Source organism: Pseudonaja textilis, chromosome 1 (assembly GCF_049901715.1).
Source record: "Pseudonaja textilis isolate UNSWEBS1 chromosome 1, rPseTex1.2, whole genome shotgun sequence".
Lineage (NCBI taxonomy): Eukaryota > Metazoa > Chordata > Lepidosauria > Squamata > Elapidae > Pseudonaja > Pseudonaja textilis.
The window spans coordinates 2,392,476-2,418,201 of record NC_141990.1 but is presented as its reverse complement, the minus strand read 5'-3'; the positions used below and the strand labels follow the sequence as shown (position 1 = coordinate 2,418,201).

Below are 25,726 nucleotides of genomic sequence, written 5' to 3'. Positions count from 1 at the left end.
CCGGCTCATAATTTACTGCCATTTCCTCTTCGCTTGAGCTCACATCTGCCAACGGAACAGATTCCAACTCCGGAGTCACAACATGATGACATTCACAACTTTTAATTGGAAGAACCATTTGAACCTTTTGAGGGGGTGGGATAGATCAACTCCATCACTTTGCATATGTGGTTTACGTGCCTAATTCCTCAGATTCAGAATTCTACGGTAGCTACCACTTCATTTCCAGTAAAAGAGATCTTTTCTCTAATTAAAAGAGTCTAAAGTATTTCTTTCTTGGATTTTGAATGGCGCGCTGTCTGGACAGCAGGTTAGTCAGGTGGGGAGGGAATGGGGATTTGGCAGTATCCTTCCCTTGCCACACCCACCAAGCCACGCCCACCAAGCCACGCCATGTCCACCAAGCCACACCCACAGAACGCCATGCCTATCAAGCCGCGCCCGCAGCTGGTCGGCTGGGTCTTTGCTTACCTGGCACAGGAGAACGGAGCAGGTTAGTGGGGGGAGGAAATGGAGATTTTACAGCGTCCTTCCCCTGCCACGCCCACCAAGCCAAGCCCACAGAACCGGTAATAATAATTTAAAAAAAAATTGAATTCTCATTTCCAGAATGATCGTCGATGGTTATGCTTGCTGTGGGATTCTGGGCGTGGAAGTTCACACTCCCGTAAAATTCCCAAGGCTGGGAATTACTGTTTTTACCGCCCCCAAATCCAAGTTTTTTAAAGCTTTGCAAACCAACTCTACTAATCTTAGAAAGTTGTACTTATGGATGGCCGGTAGAGGGAGCATCAGGACGCATTTGAGCATAAGTTTCTGAGCATGTTTATATATCCAATAATCTGCATCACAAATTTTTCTTTGGACAGAATAGAGGCTGTATAAGATCTCCAGTATTAAAACTTTTGTTCGTCTGTTGCTTGGTTTAGCTAAAAGTTCCTGGCCTGAATTTAATCCAGGAGAGGTTTCCTTGAAAACTAAGAAGTTTAGACACCCCTGGGTTAACTTTCTCTTCTGGACTTCACAATCCATCATTCCTGGCTAAAGATGGTGAAGAAACAATGTTTAGAATCAAGTATTGCCATAATTCACGAAAAGTCGGTTTTTCTAAGCAGGAGAAGTCCTGCAGAAGAACCTGGTTGCTGAGAACCTTCTCCAAAAATGAGGTTTGATTGGAATGAATCTACAGCTGTGTTTCTCAATCTTGTATCCTTTAAGATGCGTGGACTTCAATTCCCAGAATCCCCAGCCATCATGGTTTAAGAGGGAGGGCTTCCACTCCCAGAATGCCCAGCCATCATGGTTTAAGAGGGGAGGACTTCCACTCCCAGAATGCCCAGCCATCGTGGTTTCCCAGAATCCCCAAGAGCCTGCTTTGGGAGGACTTCCACTCCCAGAATCCCCAGCCAGCCTGCTTTGAGAGGGGAGGGCTTCTTTAGGGCACTCCCAGAATCCTCCAGCCAGCCTGCTTTGGAAGAATCCCCAGCCAGCCTGCTTTAAGAGGAGGACTTCCACTCCCAGAATCCCCAGCCAGCCTGCTTTAGAGAGGAGGACTTCCACTCCCAGAATCCCCAGCCAGCCTGCTTTAAGAGGGGAGGGCTTCCACTCCCAGAATCCCCCAGCCAGCCTGCTTTAAGAGGGAGGGCTTCCACTCCCAGAATCCCCCAGCCAGCCTGCTTTAAGAGGGAGGGCTTCCACTCCCAGAATCCCCCAGCCAGCCTGCTTTAAGAGGAGGACTTCCTCCCAGAATCCCCAGCCAGCCTCCTTTAAGGGGAGGGCTTCCACTCCCAGAATCCCCCAGCCAGCCTGCTTTAAGAGGAGGGCTTCCACTCCCAGAATCCCCAGCCAGCCTGCTTTAAGAGGGAGGGCTTCCACTCCCAGAATCCCCCAGCCAGCCTATTTTAAGAGGGAGGACTTCACTCCCAGAATTCCCCAGCCAGTCTGCTTTAAGAGGAGGACTTCCACTCCCAGAATCCCCCAGCCAGGATGCTTTAAGAGGAGGACTTCCATTCCCAGAATCCCCCAGCCAGCCTGCTCTAAGAGGAGGGCTTCCACTCCCAGAATCCCCAGCCAGCCTGCTTTAAGGGGGAGGACTTCCACTCCCAGAATCCCGCAGCCAGGATGCTTTAAGAGGGAGGACTTCCACTCCCAGAATCCCCAGCCAGTGTGCTTTAAGAGGGGTGGGCTTCCACTCCCTGAATCCCCAGCCAGGATGCTTTAAGAGGGAGGACTTCCATTCCCAGAATCCCCAGCCAGCCTGCTCTAAGAGGGAGGGCTTCCACTCCCAGAATCCCCCAGCCAGCCTGCTTTAAGAGGGGAGGACTTCCACTCCCAGAATCCCCCAGCCAGGATGCTTTAAGAGGAGGACTTCCACTCCCAGAATCCCCCAGCCAGTGTGCTTTAAGAGGGGTCGACTTCCACTCCCAGAATCCCCCAGCCAGCCTGCTCTAAGAGGGGAGGGCTTCCACTCCCAGAATCCCCCAGCCAGGATGCTTTAAGAGGAGAGGACTTCCACTCCCAGAATCCCCAGCCAGCCTGCTCTAAGAGGGAGGGCTTCCACTCCCAGAATCCCCCAGCCAGGATGCTTTAAGAGGGAGGACTTCCACTCCCAGAATCCCCAGCCAGGATGCTTTAAGAGGGGAGGACTTCCACTCCCAGAATCCCCCAGCCAGTGTGCTTTAAGAGGGTCGACTTCCACTCCCAGAATCCCCCAGCCAGCCTGCTCTAAGAGGGGAGGGCTTCCACTCCCAGAATCCCCAGCCAGGATGCTTTAAGAGGGAGGACTTCCACTCCCAGAATCCCCAGCCAGTGTGCTTTAAGAGGGGTGGGCTTCCACTCCCTGAATCCCCAGCCAGGATGCTTTAAGAGGGGAGGGTTTCCACTCCCAGAATCCCCCAGTCAGCCTGCTTTAAGAGGGGAGGCCTTCCACTCCCAGAATCCCCCAGCCATTATGCCTTAAGAGAGGTGGGCTTCCACTCCCATAACCCCCCAGCCAGCCTATTTTAAGGGGGCGGATTTCCACTCCCAGAATCCCCCAACCAGCCTGCTTTGAGAGGGCTAAGCCTTAATTCCTAAAGCTAGGGAATTCTGGGAGTTGAAGTCCATCCCTTTTAAAGTGGCTAAGACTGAGAAACACCGGTTAGAAGGCTTGAAAGAATCCAACCAACCGTCTCCATCCAACCTTGGCAACCTTGGAGAAGATGGGCATAGGACTTGGGTGGCTTCTTCTTCTTGAGAAGATCTACGAAGGGGTGAACATTTGCCAGAGGCTCCGCTTAACAGCGTAGAAAGTCAGCACTCACCCTTTAAAGGTGACGTTTCCCATCGCACATCTCTGGTGGTCTTTTCCGGCTCTAGGAAATATTAAATAATATTAAATATTAAAAAGGCAGAATATTATACCCCCCTGGATGAGAAAAGGAGCAAGGTGCTCTTGGAAAGCCCCAGAAAGACCAAGGACCTCCTCTCTGCAAGACAAAAGATGGGATCAGCCCTCACTCAAGATCCAAACCGGGACAAAGCCATTCAGCCATGATAGGAATTGTTAGGAATGTGAGTCACCTAACAGCTATTTGGGTTAGAAATATATAAACCAGGATAAACATTTTAGTACTATATCTTTACGTGAATGCAAGAGCATGCATTTGGGTGTGGTTTCTCAAACAGCCATAAGACGGAGCCAGAAACCTGGGTTGTTTTAGTCTTAGTCTCAGAAGAGAGTGTGAGTAAGTTTCCGTTTCCTTCTGTTGGAAAGTATTGCAGTTCCTCCATTTTTCCTAATTGATTGATATTACTGGACTTGATGTAAGTTTGTTATTGAACTGTTTTTTGACACTGGACTTTGATATTTGGATTATCCCTGGGTTGAAAAACTGACTGATTTTACCTGTGAATGACTTTTGGACAGCCTATTTTGGACTTTGCTTAAACCTTTCTGGAAGTAAAAACCTACATTTACTGTATAGTGTATCTGTGTGCTCTGTGTGTATTATTCCAACACTACTCTCTATACGTTTCCCTGTATGCGCTCATTCTCCTAACGGGGAATTACCTCAACAGGAATTGCCCAAAGCCCCTTCATTACTTCACCCAGCGAGCTTGGGACTCAAGACAACCTACAAAGTTATCCTGGCTTGGCCCCAGGGGAGCCTGAGAACCCGCCAGGATATATTTTTTGCCGCAGGAACAGGAAGCAAGTTCAAAGCCCCCTCTCTCACCCATGTGCTTTTTTGGGGGGGGGGCAAGAGCTTAAAAACCATGTGCTGCTGTCCTCCAGGAAGAAAAATAACAGAGTTGGAAGGGACCCTGGAGGTCTTCTAGTCAACCCCCCCCCCGGCTCAGGCAGGAGAAGCTATACTATTTCAGACAAGTGGCTGTCCAGTCTCTTCTTAAAAACTTCCAGTGATGGAGAAGGAAGGAAGGAAGGAAGGAAGGAAGGAAGGAAGGAAGGAAGGAAGGAAGGAAGGAAGGAAGGAAGGAAGGAAGGAAGGAAGGAAGGAAAATAAGGAGAAGGAAGGAAGGACAGAAGGAAGGAAGGAAGGAAGGAAGGAAGGAAGGAAGGAAGGGAGCAAGGAAGGAAGGGAGGAAGGAAGGAAAATAAGGAGAAGGAAGTAAGGACAGAAGGAAGGAAGGAAGGAAGGAAGGAAGGAAGGAAGGAAGGAAGGAAGGAAGGAAGGAAGGAAGGAAATAAGGAGAAGGAAGGAAGGACAGAAGGAAGGAAGGAAGGAAGGAAGGAAGAAGGAGAAGGAAGGAAGGAAGGAAGGAAGGAAGGAAGGAAGGAAGGAAGGAAGGAAAATAAGGAGAAGGAAGGAAGGAAGGACAGAAGGAAGGAAGGAAGGAAAATAAGGAGAAGGAAGGAAGGACAGAAGGAAGGAAGGAAGGAAGGAAGGAAGGAAGGAAGGAAGGAAGGAAGGAAGGAAGGAAGGAAGGAAGGAAAGAAGGAAAGAAGGAAAAATAAGGAGAAGGAAGGAAGGACAGAAGGAAGGAAGGAAGGAAGGAAAATAAGGAGAAGGAAGGAAGGAAGGAAGGAAAATAAGGAGAAGGAAGGAAGGAAGGAAAATAAGGAGAAGGAAGGAAGGACAGAAGGAAGGAAGGAAGGAAGGAAGGAAGGAAGGAAGGAAGGAAGGAAGGAAGGAAGGAAGGAAGGAAGGATAACAGCATAACAGAACGACAACAGAATCACAGAGTTGGAAGGCACCTTAGAGGTCTTCTAAACCAACCTCCTGTCCAAGGCAGGAGAAGAACCTATTGCATCCGGGGCAAATGGCCGTCCGTTCTTCAAGGCCTCAAGTGACGGAGCAGCCGCAGGTCCAGGAAGCAAAAGCTGTCCCACGGGTCAATTGTTCTCTTTTCATCCTATTCTCTAAGACCGGCCTTCACGGTTGGGCTCAGGTCCGGCGGGGGCCCTGGAGTCAGCCACAAAGGGCGAATTCTCCAAAGCCCCCGAAGGCAGGAGAAGAAGCAACAGATGGAAACGCATCAAGGAGAGGAGCAAGCTAGAACCGACGGTGAGAACAATAAACCCGTGGAACAGCCTGCCACCAGAAGTGGCGGGCGCTCCATCCCTGGAGGCTTTTAAGAAGAGACCGGACCAGCGACCTGTCTGACAGGATATCGGATGTCCTGTCTGAGCAGGGGGTCGGACTAGAGGACCTCCAAGGTCCCTTCCAACTCGGTTAATCTGTTAATGAACAAAGCCAACAATGAGGTGAGGAGAGAAAAACCGGCCCTACTTGTAACCAAGGTCGCTGGTGGTTTGTCTCTTCCCGTAGCAGCCTGGTCCACGGGGCCTGTTGGCTTTTGGGCTTGTGGTTCTGCTTTCTCTTCTGGATTTTCTAGTCCACCTGTCTCCTCTGCCTCCATTTCGGGCTCTGCCGTTTCTTTTTCCTGCCCGCCCGTCTCTTCTGCCTCCGTTCCCTTCGCGGCAAGGTCCTTCTCCACCGAGGGAGACTTTGAGGCCGGCTCTTCCACGTCGCGCAAGATCTTCTGCAACCGGACGGCCACCTGGGAGGGCGTAGCCAAGGCCTCCTCTTCTGGCCTGGGTTCCTCCGCAGCGGCTTCTCCTCCTCCTCCTCCTCCTCCCTCCTCCTCCTCCTCCTCCTCCTCCTCCTCCTCCTTCCAAAACAGGCTCAAGCGGGGTGGCCAGATGGTCTTTCTCGTCCACCGGTCTCTCTACTTCTTCGGAGGCGGGTTCGGGGGGGGCTTCAGGAAGGGCCCCCTCGGCGGCCTCTGGCCCTTGGGTCTCCAGCTCAGCCAGCGGCGTTTCTGCTTGAGGTTCTTCGGCTTGGCCTGGGGTTGCAAGGAGGTCTTCGGGCCCTGCTTCTGGGAGGCTGGCCTGCTGCTCCAACCCAGCTCCTTCTAGCTCGTGGGCCGCCGCTTCTCCGTTGGTGCCGAGGGCTATTTTCTCATCGGAAAGTATGTCTCTCAGGGCTCTGTTGAGGAAGGCGGCTTCCTCGGACAAGGTGCGCTCGGGGGTGGGTAGCTCCTCTGGAGGTTCTTCCTCCTCATTGTCAGGTTCCAGGTCACCCCAAAACTCCGTGAGGTCTATGTCGTCCAGTTCAACTATTGGCCCTAAAAAAGAGGAAGCACAGGGAACGTTGGCATCACATCGGCCTTCAGAGACAGAAGTTCTGAAGGAGACCTATAATAGACCGGGTGAAACCAGGCTCAATAGCAGGAGCTGGGAGGGGGATCTCAGAGTCTTAGTGGACAACCAGCTAAATAGGAGTCAGCTGTGTGCAGCAGCAGCCAAAAAAGCCAACGCAATCCTAAATTGCATGAACAGAGGGATACAATCGAGATGAAGGGAGGTGCTAATACCACTCTACAAAGCCTTAGTAAGATCACACCTAGAGTACTTCATTCAGTTTTGGTCACCATACTATAAAAAAGATGTTGAGACTCTGGAAAGAGTGCAGAGAAGAGCAACCAGGATGATGAGGGGACTGGAGGCTAAAACATACAAGAAACGGTTGAAGGAACTGGGCCTGGCTAGTCTGTCTATCTGTCTGTCTGTCTACCTATCATCTCTGTGTGTCTGTCTGTCTATCTATCCATCTATAGGGGGAACGAGGCTAAGATATATAATGAATGGTTGCAGTAATTGGGCATGGCTAGTCCATCCATCCATCCATCCATCCATCCATCCATCCATCCATCTATGTATCCTTAGTAACAGCCACACCTAGAGTCCTGCATCCAGTTTTGGTTACCACACTATAAAAAAGATGTTGAGACTCTAGAAAAAGTGCAGAGAAGAGCAACCAGGATGATGAGGGGACTGGAGGCTCAAACAGACAATGAACCTTTGCAGGAACTGGGCCTGGCTAGTCTAGTCTGTCTATCTGTCTCTTTCTTTCTCCCTATCTCTCCATCCATCCATCTATCTATCCATCTATCTTATCTATCCATCCATCCATCCATCTATCCATCTATATCTCTGTGTGTCTGTTTATCCATCCATCCATCCATCCATCCATCCATCCATCCATCCATCCATCCATCCATCCATCTGTCTGTCTCTCTCCCTCTCTCCTTAGTAAGGCCACACCTAGAGTCCTGCATCCAGTTTTGGTCACCACACTATAAAAAAAGATATTGAAACTCTGGAAAGAGTGCAGAGAAGAGCAACCAGGATGATGAGGGGACTGGAGACTAAAACATACAATGGACGGTTGCAGGAACTGGGCCTGGCTAGTCTAGGGAAGAGAAGGACCAGGGGAGACAGGAGAGCATCTTCCAATATTTGGGGGGCTACCCCAGAGAGGAGGAGCTATTTTCTAAACCAAGGAATAATGGATGGAAACTGACCAAGGAGAGATTCAACCTGGAAATAAGGAGGAATTTTCTGACAGGGAGAACAACCAACCCACGGAATAGAAGTTGCCTTCGGAAGTTGTGGGAGTTTCATCCCTGAAGATTTTTAAGAAGAGGTTGGACTGTCATTGGTCAGAAATGGTGTAGGGTCTCCTGCTTGTGTGTGTGTGTGTGTGTGTGTGTGTGTGTGTGTGTGTGTGGACTAGATGACCTCCAAGGTCCCTTCCAACTCCGTTATTCTGCTATTATTCTGTTATTCGGAAGTTGTGGGAGTTTCATCCCTGAAGATTTTAAAGAAGAGGTTGGACTGTCGTCGGTCAGAAATGGTGTAGGGTCTCCTGCTTGGGTGGCGGCGGGGGGGTTGGACTAGACAACCTCCAGGGTCCCTTCCAACTCTGTTCATGGCTTAGTCAAGCCCGTCCTGCTTACATTTCCTTGGGTTGCAGTAAATCTCCTTGGCCAGATCCGAACTGCTCTGGTAGAACTTCTGCAGGAGCGACAAGACCCTCGGTCTGTCCAAGAGTCCCAGCTAGGAGAAGGAGAGAAAAGCCACGGTCAAGAGCAAGCCAACTTTTCATGAGTTTGTTGCACCTCCGGTTGCATCAAACCACGATGAGAGGCCCTCGGAAACCCTTTTATCAGCTCGCAGTTCGACACCAGGGAGGGCCCCACTGCTCTGGCTCGGCTTATCCCAGAGAGCAGCAACAAGCTGGGGAATCCTGTGGGGGCCTCCACCACATCCAGGCCACCTTAAACCCCTCCCCCGAAGCCCTTTGTGGTGGCCCACCAGTGGCCAGCAGAGCTGGTGGCAGACTCGGACAGCGAGGAGGTTGGGGAGGAGCATGGGTCAGTCCTGGAGTCTGGGGAAGGCTCCAACGAGGGCTCTGTATCGGAGACAGAGATAGGGTCAGCGCCCTCCGGCATTTCCCAGCTGCCTTCGGAGTCAGAGATAAGTGGGGAAGAAGAACAGCTGGAGCCTGTTTCCCAGTGTGCGCATGCATAGAGATGCCAGAAGAAGGGAGCAGCTGAGGAAAAAGAGGCAGAGATGGGGCTAGAGCCGTCCGACAGTTATCAGCTGCCTTCCGAGTCGGAGATCAGTGGGGAAGAAGAACAGCTGGAGCCTGTTTCCCAGTGTGTGCATGCACAGAGCTGCCAGAAGAAGGAACAACTGAGGAAAAAGAGGCAGAGATGGGGCCAGGGACATCCAACAGTTATCAGCTGCCTTCCGAGTTGGAGATCAGTGGGGCAGAAGAACAGCTGGAGCCTGTTTCCCAGTGTGCGCATGCACAGAGCTGCCAGAAGAAGGGAACAACTGAGGAAAAAGAGGCAGAGATGGGGCCAGAGCCGTCCAACAGTTATCAGCTGCTTTCTGAGTCAGAGATCAGTGGGGAAGAAGAATAGCTGGAGCCTGTTTCCAGTGTGCGCATGCACAGAGCTGCCAGAAGAAAGGAACAGATGAGGAAAAAGAGGCAGAGATGGGGCCAGGGACATCCAACAGTTATCAGCTGCCTTCCGAGTTGGAGATCAGTGGGGAAGAAGAACAGCTGGAGCCTGTTCCCAGTGTGCACATGCACAGAGCTGCCAGAAGAAGGGAGCAGCTGAGGAACAAGAGGCAGAGATGGGGCCAGGGACATCCAACAGTTATCGGCTGACTCCGGAGTCGGAGATCAGTGGGGAAGAAGAACAGCTGGAGCCTGTTTCCAGTGTGCGCATGCACAGAGCTGCCAGAAGAAGGGAACAGCTGAGGAAAAAGAGGCAGAGATGGGGCCAGAGCCATCCGACAGTTATCAGCTGCCTTCCGAGTCAGAGATCAGTGGGGAAGAAGAACAGCTGGAGCCTGTTCCCAGTGTGCACATGCACAGGGCTGCCAGAAGAAGGGAACAGCTGAGGAACAAGGGTCGACTTGGGAGTAAAGGCACAAGTGGACAGTGAATGGCCCCTCCCAGAGGGATTAAAAGAGGAGCAAAAGGGGAGTGAGGTTTGCAGGAGACAATTAGTTTGTTTAATTAGTGTGAAAATCTGTTCCTGCATCCTTGCCAAGTATTGTCTGCTACAGTGTGGTGTCTGAAAGATACCGGCCTGGCAACTCTCCAAGCCTGATCAAGGTCTGTAATTGTAGAATCACTTTAAAGACTGTTAGCTGGGACTTTGCTGGAGAGGAATTCCCTTTAACGTAAATAAAAGGGGTTTTATCGGAATGAGGAGTCAGCTTCATGATCTTGGCGAGGTCTAGGTCACAATACCCACCCCCCAAAATTGTTTGCCCTCTGCTTGGTGGAGCAGCTCCTTCAGGCCAGACAATCCCAAAAGACGTGGAGCAAAACTACGCACAGGATAAGACATCCCGTGAGACCTGCAAAGCCAGCGGGCAGCACAGGGAAACCCCGGCTGTTCTACCAAGGAGGTGCGTTGCGCACCAGGATACGTGACAATTGTCCATGACCATACAGGGCACAAACTGGAAATGGCCACGTGCAGGAAATGCCCTCCTTTAAGTCTACATTTTGTTTGCATTTCGGAAAGGTGTTGATGAAGAACGCTGATGGCACAGTGGTTAAAGCAGTGGTGGCTAACCTTTTGGGGGCTCCCGTGCCAAAAATTGTGCACGCACCCGCATGCTCGCACTCGTGTGCCAGCGCCCAGAAGGCAATACGCAGCCTCTACGCATGTGCGCGAAATTCCCACCCACTCCCGCCACCCTCTTACCTGCACTGCAGCTCACAGCTGATTTTCGGCCGGTTGGAGGCCTTTTTTTCGGCCTCCCAAAGGCTTGAGGAAGGCTTCTACAGGCTTTGCAGGCCGAAAACTAGCCCCCGTTTCGTCGCTTCCGGTATTTTTTGGAAAAACAGGAAGGGATGAAACCAGCCTACTTTTCAGCCTGCAAAACCTGCAGAAGCCTTCCTCAAGCCTTTAGGAGGCCGAAAAAGGCCTCCAACCGGCCCCAAATCAGCTGTGAGGCATATGCGCATGCGCAGTGAGGTAAATTTGCCTGCAGCTCGCGTGCCGTCACGAATGGCTCTGCGTGCTATCTGTGGCACGCATGCCTTAGGTTTGCCACCGTGGGGTTAGAGAGTACCGTATTGCAGGCTAAAACCGCTTGCGATAACTGGGGGGTTATTAGGTTTGCCACATCTGGCAAGGATCTTCTTAGAGAATATTGACTTAGCAGAATCAGAATAGAGCTGTTGTGGTCCACCGGCGGCCTGCGGATATGGCAGCAGAGTTGGGCGGTGCGGAGGAACATGGGCCAGTCCGGGAGTCTGGGGAAGGCTCGGACGAGAGTCCTGCATGCGACACAGAGATGGGGCCAGGGCCATCTGGGACTTACATGCGGACTCCGGAGCCTCCAGAATCTGACATCAGCGAGGCAGAGGAACAGCGGGAGCCTGTTCCCAGTGTGCGCATCCTCAAAGCTGCCAGAAGGCAAGAACAGTTAAGACAAAAGGGGTGACTTGGGAGTAAGGCTTGGAGGTGATTGGCCCCTCCCATAAGACATAAAGGAGGAGCAAAGGGACAGGAGCCCTTTGCAGGAAGCAACTTTGTTCGTACTGCTCGGTTTGAAACCTGAAGCTCCGTGTTGAATTTGTCCTCCGTTTGGCCTTGTATAACTAATTGGAAATTGAGTCGTTGGCAGCATTTCAAGGGAGATAAAGGTGAGTGCTGATCAGATTTCTCCCGAAGGACTTGGCAGGCTTCCGTGGGATTATTTACACACTGTTTGGGACTCATTATGGGCTGTGAATAACTATAATTCACAGCCATTGAAATAAAGAAAAAAGGGTTTTGGAACAGACGTGTGTCTCAATAAGCCTTGGTCAGAATGAGCTGGAAGGCTCCTTGGAGGTCTTCTAGTCCAGCCCTCCTTGGCTCACGCAGGAGGTGCTTGTCACAAAGGAGGAGACAGATCTCCTTGGCTGTACCTGCCCATATTCACAATCGAAGAAGAGCTGGACAAACATCTGCCTCCAGATGTCATGCCGGATGGCATTGCGGGCATCGTGAGAACATTGGAGCAGGTGCTTCAGCAGTTCCTGGAACAGGTCGCTGGTAAAATTGTTGACGTAAGAAAGGAGATACTGGGGAAAGAGGAAGGGAGGGGAAATATATTTGTTGGTTTGTTTGTTGGTTTATTACATTTTGTTCCTCTGTTAATTCGCTTTTTCCTGGTATTTCCATTTCTACTGCTAGATTCATATTCTCCCAAGGGATTCAGGGTGCCACATGCAGGAAGTCTGCAATCAGGATCTGAATATTTTCTGCCGCCATGTGAGGCAGCTGTTAAGTGAGTCACCCACCCAACTGTACAAACTTTTTTTGGCAGAATTTGCCCAAAGAGGAGAGGAGAAAAGAGGAGCAGAGGAGAAAGGGAGGGGGAGGGAGGGAGGGAGGAAGGAAGGAAGGAAAGTTTGGAAGAAGGGGGAGGGAAGGAGGGAGGAAGGAAAAGGAAGGAAAGAAGGAAGCAAGGAGGGAGGGAGGAAGGGAGGGAGGGAGGGAGGGAAGGAAGGAAGGAAGGAAGGAAGGAAGGAAGGAAAGTTTGGAAGAAGGGGAGGGAAGGACGAAGGAAGGAAAAGGAGGAAAGAAGGAAGCAAGGAGGGAGGGAGGAAGGGAGGAAAGTTTGGAAGAAGGGAGGGAGGGAAGAAGGAAGGAAGGAAAAGGAAGGAAAGAAGGAAGGAAGGAGGAAGGAAGGAAGGAACGTTTGGAAGAAGGGGAAGGAAGGAGGGAGGAAGGAAAAGGAAGGAAAGAAGGAAGCAAGGAGGAAGGAGGGAGGAAAAGGAAGGAGGGAGGAAGGAAGGAACGTTTGGAAGAAGGGAGGGAGGGAAGGAGAAAGGAAGGAAAAGGAAGGAAGGAAGGAAGGAAGGAGGACGGAAGGAACGTTTGGAAGAAGGGAGGGAGGGAAGGAGAAAGGAAGGAAAAAGAAGGAAAGAAGGAAGGAAGGAGCAAGGAAGAATGTTTGGAAGAAGGGAGGGACGGAAGGAGGGAGGAAGGAAAAGGAAGGAAAGAAGGAAGGAGGAAGGAAGGAAGGAATGTTTGGAAGAAGGGAGGGATGGAAGGACGAAGGAAGGAAAAGGAAGGAAAGAAGGAAACAAGGAGGAAGGAGGGAGGGAGGAAAAGGAAGGAGGGAGGGAGGAAGGAAGGAATGTTTGGAAGAAGGGAGCGAGGAGGAAGGAAAAGGAAGGAAAGAAGGAAGGGAGGGAAGGAAGGAAGTCTGAGGAACTGAAGAAGCCTCCTGGATGAGAAGCGAAAGGGTTTCAAAGACGAAACCAAGAAAACCCAGTTGCCTTTTGGGAAAAGACACTCATCTCATTGCTATCCTGACGTCGCTTCCATGGCAGGAAAGGAATCTGAAATGCCCATGGCACCGGGGGTCAAAAAAGTCAAGATGGTGGCCCGAAAACGCTAATACGAGGGTGGGGGCAGGATTTTGAGGGTGCGTTTGTGGCTGATATCTTGACTTCAAAATCACCCCGTGGAATGATCCTGCCAGGAACTACGTCCAAGAGCTTTTCAGGCATTTCCCACGTCTGTTTCGCCCTGATTCTTGGCAGAGGGGAGGGTCCCAAGCCCACCATCCTTCCGAGTTGGGTGGGGTGTGCGGAAGTCGCTCCTCCTCCTCCTCCTCCTCCTCCTCCTCCTCCTCCTCACCTGGGTGAATTCCTCTTGGTTCACCTTCACGTCCAGCGTAGCCACGGCTTCCAGCGGCCTGGAGTAGATGTCTGCACGTAGGAGAAAGTACTTGGGTGCTCAGGAGGTGGAAGGGAAGGGCCTTTTGAGGACCCTAACGGGGGAAGAGGGCTGAGTGGGGACCCCACAGGGGTTATTTGGCTGTTTGTCTGAATTGGGGGTTGTTCCTTGATTGGGGAATTGTTTGCTGCTTGCAGATTGTTGCTCTATGGTTTAGACAGACAGACAGACAGACAGACTGCAATACAGGTGAATATTTGTAGCTCAGACTTGAACTGTGGGGGTCTCTGATGATCTCTGAGCTTAGTGGTTTCCTTGCAGACGTTTCCTGACCCAACTAGGCAGCATCATCAGTGCTAGAAGGGAGAGGGGTTTGTGCAGGAGGAGGAGGAGGAGGATTATGGAGGAGGAGGATTATGGAGCCCTGGGTGCTTTTTGAGCTTAGTGGTTTCCTTGCAGATGTTTCCTGACCCAACTAGGCAACGGCATCAGTGCTAGAAGGGAGAGGGGTTTGTGCAGGAGGAGGAGGAGGAGGAGGAGGAGGAGGAGGAGGAGGAGGAGGAGGAGGATTATGGAGCCCTGGGTGCCTTTTTGAGCTTAGTGGTTTCCTTGCAGACGTTTCCTGACCCAACTAGGCAGCAGCATCAGTGCTAGAAGGAGAGGGGTTTGTGCAGGAGGAGGAGGAGGAGGAGGAGGATTATGGAGGAGGAGGATTATGGAGCCCTGGGTGCTTTTTGAGCTTAGTGGTTTCCTTGCAGACGTTTCCTGACCCAACTAGGCAACGGCATCAGTGCTAGAAGGGAGAGGGGTTTGTGCAGGAGGAGGAGGAGGAGGAGGAGGAGGATTATGGAGCCTTGGGTGCCTTTTGAGCTTAGTGGTTTCCTTGCAGACGTTTCCTGACCCAACTAGGCAACGGCATCAGTGCTAGAAGGGAGAGGGGTTTGTGCAGGAGGAGGAGGAGGAGGAGGAGGATTATGGAGGAGGAGGATTATGGAGCCCTGGGTGCTTTTTGAGCTTAGTGGTTTCCTTGCAGACGTTTCCTGACCCAACTAGGCAACGGCATCAGTGCTAGAAGGAGAGGGTTTGTGCAGGAGGAGGAGGAGGAGGAGGAGGAGGATTATGGAGCCTTGGGTGCCTTTTTGAGCTTAGTGGTTTCCTTGCAGACGTTTCCTGACCCAACTAGGCAACGGCATCAGTGCTAGAAGGGAGAGGGGTTGTGCAGGAGGAGGAGGAGGAGGAGGAGGATTATGGAGGAGGAGGATTATGGAGCCCTGGGTGCTTTTTGAGCTTAGTGGTTTCCTTGCAGACGTTTCCTGACCCAACTAGGCAACGGCATCAGTGCTAGAAGGAGAGGGGTTTGTGCAGGAGGAGGAGGAGGAGGAGGAGGATTATGGAGGAGGAGGATTATGGAGCCCTGGGTGCTTTTTGAGCTTAGTGGTTTCCTTGCAGACGTTTCCTGACCCAACTAGGCAACGGCATCAGGGCTAGAAGGGAGTGGGAGAGGAGGAGGAGGAACAGCACTGGGTAGGGGGTTCCTTGATGCTGTTTGAGCTTGACTGTTGCTTTACAGACCTTTCACGACCCAGCTAGGCAACATCATCAGGGCTAGAAAGGTGTGCGGGGTTTGCTCTCTGTTCATATGGCAGTGGCTTGCCCTCTTGGTGCGGGTAGAAAATGTTCCTGGCGGCTCCTTGATTCAGCGGCGATTGACCGATTGCCTGAATTGGTAGCTCCTCGATTGGCATATTGTTTCCTGCCCGAATTCTCTCTTCCTAGCTTGATCCCCGGGCTTCGCTACGAAACAATGTGGTGGGGCTTAGTTTTTGGTGTGGAAAATAAGCGGGGGGTGGTGTGTGCAAAATTGTGCCTCTGCCTATCAGCATCCATCAGTATTCATCTGGCTGGCGTCCTGTCAGTGTGTGAGAGAGTTGAGGGCTGTTTGGAAACTGAAACAGTATTTGCTGTGTGAGCAAGGAGGAGACAGCAAGGAGCCTGCATTTGGAGCAGATTTCTTTCCAGCTGGGGTGGGGAGTAGAACTCCTTAGCATCAGAGCATGTTAATAATAATAATAATAATAATAATAATAATAATAATAATAATAATAACAACAACAACAACAACAACAACAACGGAAATACTCTAAATGTTCTGAGGGTCATTTCGCAAAATCCTTTCTTAGTGAGCACCTAGAAGCCAAGAAGTGCCTAATTTCAAGTTTGTAAGTTTTACGGTTCTGGAGATTTTGTGATGATGCATGAGGGGTATTTTGCTTTTATATATACATTTATATACATACATACATACATACATACATACATACAGGTCTTGGTGTGTTCAGGTCTTTTCCCATGTAAGGTTAAGAGTATCTTGGCGACATTTCGGCAAGGAGGTCCCACTCGCCATTTTCAGGCTGGTGCTTTGGCTTCGTGCCAGTGCAAGCAGTGTGTGATCAGAGCTGCTGTCTCTCTATAAATACTGGTGGTGGGGGCTGGTGTGCTGGGCTGGTTGGATCTATCATCTCTGTGTGTCTGTCTGTCTATCTATCCATCTATGGGGGGAACGAGGCTAAGATATATAATGAATGGTTGCAGGAATTGGACATAGCTAGTCCGTCTATCTATCTATCTATCTATCTATCTATCTATCTATCTATCTATCTATCTATCTATCTATCTATCATCTATCATCTCTGTGTGTCTGTCTGTCTATCTATCCATCTATAGGGGGAATGAGGCTAAGATATATAATGAATGGTTGCAGGAATTGGACATAGCTAGTCTATCTATCTATCTATCTATCTATCTATCTATCTATCTATCTATCTAGCTATCTAGCTATCTAGCTATCATCTATCTATCTATATTGGACATAGCTAGTCTGTCTATCTATCTATCTATCTATCTATCTATCTATCTATCTATCTATCTATCTATCTATCCATCCATCCATCCATCCATCCTTAGTAAGAGCCACACCTAGAGTCCTGCATCCAGTTTTGGTCACCACACTATGAAAAAGACTCTAGAAAAATTACAGAGAAGAGCAACCAGGAGGATGAGGGGGCTGGAGGTTGAAACACATGATGGACGGTTGCAGGAACCGGGACTGGCTGGTCCAGGGAAGAGAAGGACCAGGGGAGACAGGAGAGCATCTTCCAATATTTGAGGGAGGGGCTGCCCAAGAGAGGAGAAAAAAGGTCAAGCTATTCTCCAAGGCACCTGAAGGCGAACTGCACGGAATCATGACAACCGGTTCGATTGTACCGGTCCAAACCGGTAGTATCCCAGCCCTGGGCGTATTTCTTGGAACCCTGATTACTGGGACAGGTAGGTGCATTTTTTTTACCTGTCTCCTTGAACTGGGGCATTTTGCTGATGACCTCCAAGAAGGACTTCAGGGCACTTTGGATCTGGAAACGGAAACACACTTTCTTAAAGGCTGACCCACAAAGTCTTCTCATCCGTTCTAATGGCGCCGGTTGTTGAGATGGAACCGTTGTAAGCCGCAACATCCAGAGGTCCACCACGCTTTCGGGACCAATGTGGCCTACTGACATATTTATGTGATGACAGGTCATCCTCGATTTACAGCCAACAACTGAGACCAGAATTGATGTTGCTAAGAGGGGAAAAAAAATGTTGTGAGTTGTGCCCCATTTTACATCCTTTCTTGCCACCGTTGTTAAGTGAATCGCTGTGGTGAGGTTAGGTTGCTAAGGGAATCGGGCTTTCCCCGTTGACTGGGCTTGTCCGACGGTCACACAAGGAGATCACGGGACCCCGGGATGCTGCAGCCGTCATAACTGAGAGTCGGTTGCCAAGCACCCGAGTTTTGATCGTCTGATCCCGGGGATGTTGCAACAGTCGTAAGCGTGAAACATGGCCCTAAGTCAATTTTTTTCAGTGCCGTTGTAACTTTGAATGGTCACTAAATGAAGGGTTGTAAGTCGAGGACTAACCATACTTTTTTAAATACATTATATCTCCCTACTCAGCCCACAACTCAGAGTAGCAGATATTATCAATACAGGTAAGTCCTTGAGTTACGAACGTAAAGGAGTCGGCCCATCGCGGTCGTAACTCGTGATGGTTACCGATCTGTTGTCAACTCCTGTGGCCAAGCCAATTGTACAGGGCCTTTTTGCAGAGGTTATAAAGTGAACATCGGGGTTATTAAATAAACCAATGGTTTGCTATGGAGATTAGATAACCTCATCAGTGCTGGAAAGGAAGTCAGTTTGTCCTCTGTTTAAATGCAGCCGTTCGCCCCGTCCGTGTTAGTGGGATATGGTTTTCTCTTCCGTTGCTCCTTGACGATGGAATGACGTAATTAGGGACCTAGTTAATGAGGGAATTTTAGCTGTGGAGTCCTTCATGATTTCTGAGCTTGGTGGCGCTCTGGCAGACGTTTCATGACCCAGCTAGGTAACATCATCAGTGCTAGAAGAAAGGGGGGTTTATGGAGAAGAGGACTGTGGGCTCCTTGGTGCTCTCTGAGCTGGGTGGTTTTTTTGCAGACGTTTCATGACAGAACTAGGTAACATCATCAGTGACAGAAGGGGAAGGGGTTTGCAGAGAGAGGGGAGGAGGAGGGGAGGACTGTGGGTAGCCTTCATGTTTTCTGAGCTTGGCGGTTTTCTTGCAGACGTTTCATGACGGAACTAGGTAACATCATCAGTGCCAGAAGGGGAAGGGGTTTGCAGAGAGAGGAGGAGGAGGAGGAAGAGGAGGAGCAGGAGGAGGAGAAGGAGGAGGAGGAGGAAGAGGGGGAGGGGGACTGTGGGGTCCTTCGTGTGATCTCTGAACTTGGTTTTCCTGCGGACATTTCATGACCCAACTAAGCAACATCATCAGTGTTAGAAGGGGGTGGGGTTAGAGAAAAAACTGTGGGGTCCTTGGTGTTTTTCTTGCAGATGTTTTACGACTCAGCTAGCTCATCAGCAGGGCTAGGAGGGAAGAGGAGGAGGAGGAGGAGGAGGAGGAAGAAGAGGAAAGAGGAGGAGGAGGAGGAGGAGGAGGAGGAGGATTGTGGGATCCTCCTCCTCCTCCTCCTCCTGAGGTTGGAGGTTTTCTTGCAGGCATTTCAGCACCCAGCTAGGTAACATCATCAGTGTTAGAATGGGGGGGTGTGCAGAGAGAGGAGGAAGAGGAGGGGTGGGAGGAGGAGAAGAAGAAGAGGAGGAGGACTGTGAGGTCCTTGGTGATCTCTGAACTGGGTTTTCCCGCAGACATTGCATGACCCAGCTAGGTAACATCATCAGTGTTAGAAGGGAGTAGGGGCAGGAGCAGGAGGAGGAGTGGGGGTTCTTGGTGCTTTCTGAGCTTGGCTGTTTTCTTGCAGACCTTTCACGACCCAGCTAGGTAACCTCATCAGTGCTAGAAGGAAGTAGGGCTTCCTCGCTGTTTATGTCCTCTCGGTGTTCCTGCCTTGATTCGGCTGGTTGTTTATTGTTTGTCTGCGTTGGTAGTTGTACGTTTCGTGATTCTTGGTCTAGTATTGATCTTGGGGTTGCTTTCGGGGTGTCCGTGGTTGGCACGGAGGTCTTCCGTCCTTCCTCTTTCCTTTTCGGAGTTTTGATATCCTCTTTTGAATGGTGTGTAGATGTCATTTACCTTCAGGTGCCTGTTGATGGCTGGAGTGTTTGAGGGCGAGGTTTCCCCGGAATTGTCTGGCATTTTGGGCCTTGGCTTGGTCAAAGGACGTTCCTGGTTTGTCATTTGCCAGTTCAAACCATGGTGAAATGAAGGAATTTTTCCTAATTGATCAGTCTTCGCTGCTGTGTGTTCACAATATTTATTGATTTTGAGCGCTGTTATTCATAAACCAAGAAAAGTTAGTACACAAGTGACTTCATTTTATACCGTTTCTCGGAAGGGATTTTTTCCCACGTTCCGCTTCATGCTTCAGAAGTAGAGGCGGTATTCGGCTGGTTCGGACTGGTACTACAGAACCGGTACCGGAAACTTGGAGTCGTTGGGAGGACCGGCCAATCCCACCTCTGACTGGGCCCCGCCAACCCCCATCTCTTCTCTGCCTCCCATGGAGTCCCAGCTGATCGGCTGGGTCTCCTTGGGTTGCCCTGCATAGGAGAATGGAGCTTGGAAGCAGGTTAGTGGGGAGGGGAGGGGAGAGGGATTTTGCAGTATATCCTCCCCCTGTCACGCCCACATCTGACACGCCCACCAAGCCACACCATGGCCACTAAGCCACACTCATAGCTGATCGGTTGGGTCTTCTTGCGTTGCCCTGCCCAGGAGAACAGAGCTGGAAAGCAGGTTAGTGGGGTGGGAAGGGGGATTTAGCAGTATATCCTTCCCCTGCCACGCCCACAAGCCACGCCCACCAGGCCACGCCCACAGGACCGGTAGTAAAACAAAATGGAATCCCACCACTGTTCAGAATGCCTTCCTTCCTTCTCTGACCCCTCCCCCCCCCAGTTAGTGACCATTCAACTCGGGACCGTTTTTCACACTTACGACCGTTGCAGCGTCCCCATTGGTGACATGTCCAAAACTCAGAGGCTGGGCAACTGACTCGTATTTATGACGGTCGCATTGTCCCCGGGGGTCACGCGATCCCCTTTTGTGACCTTCGGACGAGCAAAGTCCGTGGGGCAGCCGGATTCACTTAACAACCATGTCACTAACTTAACCGGGACAGTGATTCGCTTCGCCAGGGGAAGAAAGGCCGTAAAAGGGGACCGAACTCGCTTAACCGATGTCTCGCTTAGCAACGGAAATGTTGGGCGCCACTGGGGTCGTAAGTCGAGGGCTAGCGGCATGAAGCGGCGGGATCTGGATTGGGCCCAAAGGCATCTCCCTCCTCCCCCCCACCCCACCCCGTCTGCCGAAGACAGTTTTCCTTCCGAAATTGGTCCCCGGTGCCAAGAAAGGTTGAGGGATCCCTGTGTTATAGTACAACTCGGTGTAGGTGTGGGTGTGTCCAAATGAACCAGTTTTGATCAGGGGTGGGATTCAAATTGTTTTTTACTACCGGCTCTGTGGCTGTGGCTTGGTGGGCGTGGCTTGGTGGGCGTGGCAGGGGAAGGATATACTGCAAAAAATCTCCCTTCCCTCCGCACCCTGACTAACCTGCTTTCCAGCTCCGTTCTCCTGGGCAGGGCAACCAAAGGAGACCCAGCCGATCAGCTGTGGGTGTGGCTTGGTGGGCATGGCATTCTGTGGGTGTAGCTTGGTGGGCGTGGCAGGGAAGGATATACTGCAAAATCCCCTTCCCTCCGCACCCGACTAACCTGCTTTCCAGCTCCGTTCTCCTGGGCAGGGCAACCCAAGGAGACCCAGCCGATCAGCTGGGACTCGATGGGAGGCAGAGAAGAGATTGGGGTTGGCGGGGCCAGTCAGAGGCGGCATTGGCCAGTTCTCCAAACTACTCAAGATGTCTGGTCCTGGTTCTCCAGAACTAGTCAGAACCAGCTGAATGCCACCTCTGGTTTGAGGTATACATGTACAGTACAAATAAGAAACCGATCCTATATAAAGAGATAGGTAGGGCGGATCAGGTGTTGAGACAAAAAACAGGCTTCGACTCCCTTTGAAAAGAAAAAAGCTGGCTAGCTGTTAAGAGTGAATATTCCTCCCTCTCTTTCCTTCCTTCCTTCCTTCCTTCCTTCCTTCCTTCCTTCCTTCCTTCCTTCCTTCCTTCCTTCCTTCTTCCCTCCCTTCCCTCCCTTTCCTCTCTTTCTTTCCTTCCTTCCTTCCTTCCTTCCTTCCTTCTTTACTCCCTCCCTTCTTCCCTCCCTTCCCTTCCCTCTCTTTCCTTCCTTCCTTCCTTCTTTCCTTCTTCCCTCCCTCCCTCCCCTTCCCTCTCTTTCCTTCCTTCCTTCCTTCGTTCTTTCCTCCCTTCCTTCCTCCCTCCCTTCCCTTCCCTTCCCTTCCCTTCCCTTCCCTTCCCTCTCTTTCCTTCCTTCCTTTCTTCTTTCCTTCCTCCCTCCCACCCTTCCCTTCCCTCTCTTCCTTCCCGGGGCGGGTGGGCTTCAAAAAATTTAGAAACCAGTTCTCTGCCCTGGTTGCTGGGGAGCGTGGCCATGGTGGATGTGGTCTAGTCAGCCTCCTTCACTATGTGAGGGGGGGGATTTTCACCCTCCCTGAGCCTCCAAGCCCACCCTGCACCTACCTGGCATCCAAAATGGGCTGCTTGGGGACTCCTGGGAGGAGTAGGGTGGGGGTTCGGCGAATCGGATGTAAAATTAGCATCCGGTGCGCCCAAACCAGTGTGAACCGTTCTCAGTCCATCCCTGCTTCCTTCCCTTCCCCCCCTTCCTCTCTTTCCTTCCTCTCCTTCCTTCCTTCCTTCCTTCCTTCCTTCCTTTCCTTCCCTCCCCCCTTCCTTTCTTTCCAGGCTGAGCCTCTGCTTTGCATGCGGAAGTTCCCAGGTTGGGTGCCCAGGATGGCCTTTCACCACATTGGCCCTTCCAGTTGGCCCTTAAAAGTGGGAGTCGGTTTCTTTGGGGATGGTGGTGGGATTGAGCATGAAGAAACGTTGGAGGAGCGGGGTGGGTGGGGAGGAAGAAAGATAAAAATGAAGAGGAGGAGGAGTGGGGGAGAAAGGGAAGGAAAAGGAGGACCAAAGAGAAAGAGGAGAAGGGAGAAGGAAAAGAGGATGAAAGAAAAGAAAGATGAAAATGAGGAGGAGGAGGAGGAAAAAGAGAAAGAGGAGAAAAGAAAAGAGAAGGAGGCAAAGACGGAGATAAAAAAGAAGAGGAGGAGGAGGAGGAAGAAGGAACAGAAAAGAGAAGAGAAGGAGAGGAGAAGAAAGATAAAAAGGAAGAGGAGGAGGAAGAAAAAGAGGAACGGAAGAGAAGGAGAGGCGAAGAAAGATAAAAAGGAAGAGGAGGAGGAAGAAAAAGAGGAACAGAAAAGAGAAGGAGAGGAAAAGAAAGATAAAAAGGAAGAGGAGGAGGAAGAAAAAGAGGAACGGAAAGAGAAGGAGAGGCGAAGAAAGATAAAAAGGAAGAGGAGGAGGAAGAAAAAGAGGAACAGAAAGAGAAGGAGAGGAGAAGAAAGATAAAAAGGAAGAGGAGGAGGAAGAAAAAGAGGAACAGAAAGAGAAAGAGAAGAAGGAGAAGGAGAGGAGAAGAAAGATAAAAAGGAAGAGGAGGAGGAAGAAAAAGAGGAACGGAAAGAGAAGGAGAAGGAGAAGGAGAAGGAGAGGAGAAGAAAGATAAAAAGGAAGAGGAGGAAGAAGAAAAAGAGGAACGGAAAGAGAAGGAGAAGGAGAAGGAGAAGGAAAAGGAGAGGCGAAGAAAGATAAAAAGGAAGAGGAGGAGGAAGAAAAAGAGGAACAGAAAGAGAAAGAGAAGAAGGAGAAGGAGAGGAGAAGAAAGATAAAAAGGAAGAGGAGGAGGAAGAAAAAGAGGAACAGAAAGAGAAGGAGGAAGAAAAAGAGGAACAGAAAGAGAAAGAGAAGAAGGAGAAGGAGAGGAGAAGAAAGATAAAAAGGAAGAGGAGGAGGAAGAAAAAGAGGAACAGAAAGAGAAAGAGAAGAAGGAGAAGGAGAGGAGAAGAAAGATAAAAAGGAAGAGGAGGAAGAAGAAAAAGAGGAACAGAAAGAGAAGGAGAAGGAAAAGGAGAAGGAGAGGAGAAGAAAGATAAAAAGGAAGAGGAGGAGGAGACAGAGTAAGAGGAGAAAGAAAGGAGAAAGAGAAGGAGAAGAAGTAGAAAGAAAGACAAAATAGAAGAGGAGGAGGGGGAGGAGAAGAATGTTTTGAATAAACCATCAGACAAACAAACAAACAATAAACAATAGCATGCTCAAGGGACCACCAAGAAAAAAATTATACTCCCACACTGATAAGAGAACCATCCTCCTTCCTTCCAGCACTGATAATGTTACCTAGTCAGCTCATGAAACGTATGCAAGTACACCACCAACCTCTGGCCGCTTACTATTCCTACTCTGCTATTCTGTTATTTATTTAGCTCCAGGGACCCTATAGTATAGTTGCGCCCTGGGTTCAAATATCCTCTTCTATTGGTACTACACATTACAGGTAGTCCTCAACTTACAACAACAGTTCACTTAGTGGCCGTTGGAAGCCACTGAAAAAAAAAGGGACTTATGGCCATTTTTGACAGTTGCAACCATTGCAGCCTCTGTCCTCTTGGTCATATGATCAAAATTCGGCCCCTTGGCAAGCAGCTCATATTTATTATGGCCACAGGGCCCCATGTGTGTGTGTGTGTGTGCGTGTCTGTGTGTGTCTGTGTCTGTGTGTCATGTGATCCCCCCTTTTGCGAGCTTCTGACAATGTCAGTGAGGAAATTATGACATTCCCTTAATAATCCTGCTACTAATTGAAGAACTCCGGCGATTCGCTTAACGACAGTGATGAGAAAGGTCGTCAAATGGGGCTAAACGCACTTAACAGCTGTCTCATTCAGCAACCTAAATTTGGGGGCTCTTTTGTGGTCCTCGGGCGAGGATTTACCTGTAGTAAGTTGTGTGAACCAGGATAATTCAGGTCTGGGGGCACAAATTGTTGGGTACTGAACCCGGGAACCAAAGCAGAGGTCTGACCATCCAACTCAACCTCCCCATAGATACTTCCTCTAGTTATAGGGCAGGACGGGGTCTTCAAACGTGACGGCTTTAAGACTTGCGGACTTCAACTCCCAGAATTCCTCCTTCAGTCATGTTAGCTCAGGAATTCTGGGAGTTGAAGTCCACAAGTCTTAAACTTGCCAAGTTTGAAGACCCTTGCTTGAAGGCCTGTGGACTTCTACTCCCAGAATCCCTCAGTCAGCATGCTTTAAGAGGAACAGGCCTCAATTCCCAGAATTCCTCAGCTAGCATGCTTTAAGGCAGGGGTCTTCGAACTGAACAGCTTTAAGACTTGTGGACTTCAGTTCCCAGAATTCCTCCTCTAGTCACACTAGCTCAGGAATTCTGGGAGTTGAAGTCCACAAGTCTTAAACTTGCCAAGTTTGAAGACCCTTGCTTGAAGGCCTGTGGACTTCAACTCCCAGAATCCCTCAGTCAGCATGCTTTAAGAGGAACAGACCTCTCAATTCCCAGAATTCCTCAGCTAGCATGCTTTAAGGCAGGGGTCTTCCAACTGAACAGCTTGAAGACTGGTGGACTTCAGTTCCCAGAATTCCTCCTCTAGCCACACTAGCTCAGGAATTCTGGGAGTTGAAGTCCACAAGTCTTAAACTTGCCAAGTTTGAAGGCCCTCGGTGTAGGGTCTGAAAACGTGGTGACTACGAGTTGTGGACTTCCAGCTCCCAGAATTCCTCTGGCTGAGGAATTCTGGGAGCTGAAGGCCGCAACTCGTCAAGTCACCGTGGTTGAAGGCTCTTGCTAATGGGATTCAGAGAAGCTTCCAATCCTGTGTTTGTGGAATGACCCCCAGGGGAAACCGGAGCAGACCAGCGGCTGGCCTTCTCCTCTGGCTTGGTTCCCATATCCTACTTGCTGACCAAAAGCTCTCGAGATGCCTTCAAACAAAGATCTGGCTAGCGGAAAGGGTGGGTGGGAGGAGAGGAAGGAGAATGCCAGCCTTCTGTTACTTCTGGGGTGGCCCCGAATCATCCTCCCCAGTTACCAGCGCCAGCGGTAGCTGTCCGGTGGCATCCAGGGTCCATTCGTGGAACTGCACCGCTAAGGCCTGCTCGCGCAGTTGGTTGACCTGAGCTTTGATGTTCTCCACGTCCTCCCGGTGACGCCGTTTTTCTTCCACCAAGTTCTTCATCTGAGCCAACCTGGAGGGCACAAGACGGGACGTGGTTAAGTCAGAAGAAGTCAAATCACAGAAAAAAAAAAAAAAACAGAGTCGGAAGGGGCCTCGGAGGTCATCTAGTCCAGGGGTCGCCAACCGGTAGGCTGGGGGCCACTGGTGGTCCGTGAGAAAAGGTTGGTGGTCTGCAGAGAAATGTCCCCCTCCCCAAAGCCATGAATCCAGGCTGCACAGGAACACAAGGCCCACATGTCCCGCGGGGACACAAGGCTTGTGTCGCTTGTATTGTGAATGCCACGAGGTAGTGAGGGGAGGGGGAAAGGGTGGAGGCGGGGAACTGGCCCCACTCGCACCACACGCCTGGCCTGACCACCGGGCTACTTCTGTCCGCTTCTTTCTTCGTCTGCTTTTGGCTGCATGCAAGGAAAGCAGCCAAAGTCTTTCTTTCTCTCCCCCAAACTCCGCCAGAAATGAGTCTTTGGGGCCCTGCAAGGCCTCCTGCTCCAAGAGGCTCACAAAGACTCATTTCTGGC

At 50.6% G+C, this 25,726-nt stretch overlaps 1 protein-coding gene across 1 annotated transcript in view; it reads right to left on the bottom strand.

Moving 5' to 3' along the window:
* EFCAB5 (EF-hand calcium binding domain 5) overlaps positions 1–25,726 on the bottom strand; it is a 66,029-nt gene that overhangs the window by 35,245 nt on the left and 5,058 nt on the right. Inside the window, exons 3-9 of the mRNA XM_087922933.1 lie at positions 25,062–25,218; positions 16,844–16,907; positions 13,459–13,529; positions 11,736–11,891; positions 8,245–8,344; positions 6,176–6,570; positions 5,733–6,003 (exon numbers count right to left, since the gene is read on the bottom strand). Coding sequence (XP_087779059.1) covers positions 5,733–6,003; positions 6,176–6,570; positions 8,245–8,344; positions 11,736–11,891; positions 13,459–13,529; positions 16,844–16,907; positions 25,062–25,218 — 1,214 coding nt within the window. The remainder of the gene's footprint in view (positions 1–5,732; positions 6,004–6,175; positions 6,571–8,244; positions 8,345–11,735; positions 11,892–13,458; positions 13,530–16,843; positions 16,908–25,061; positions 25,219–25,726) is intronic.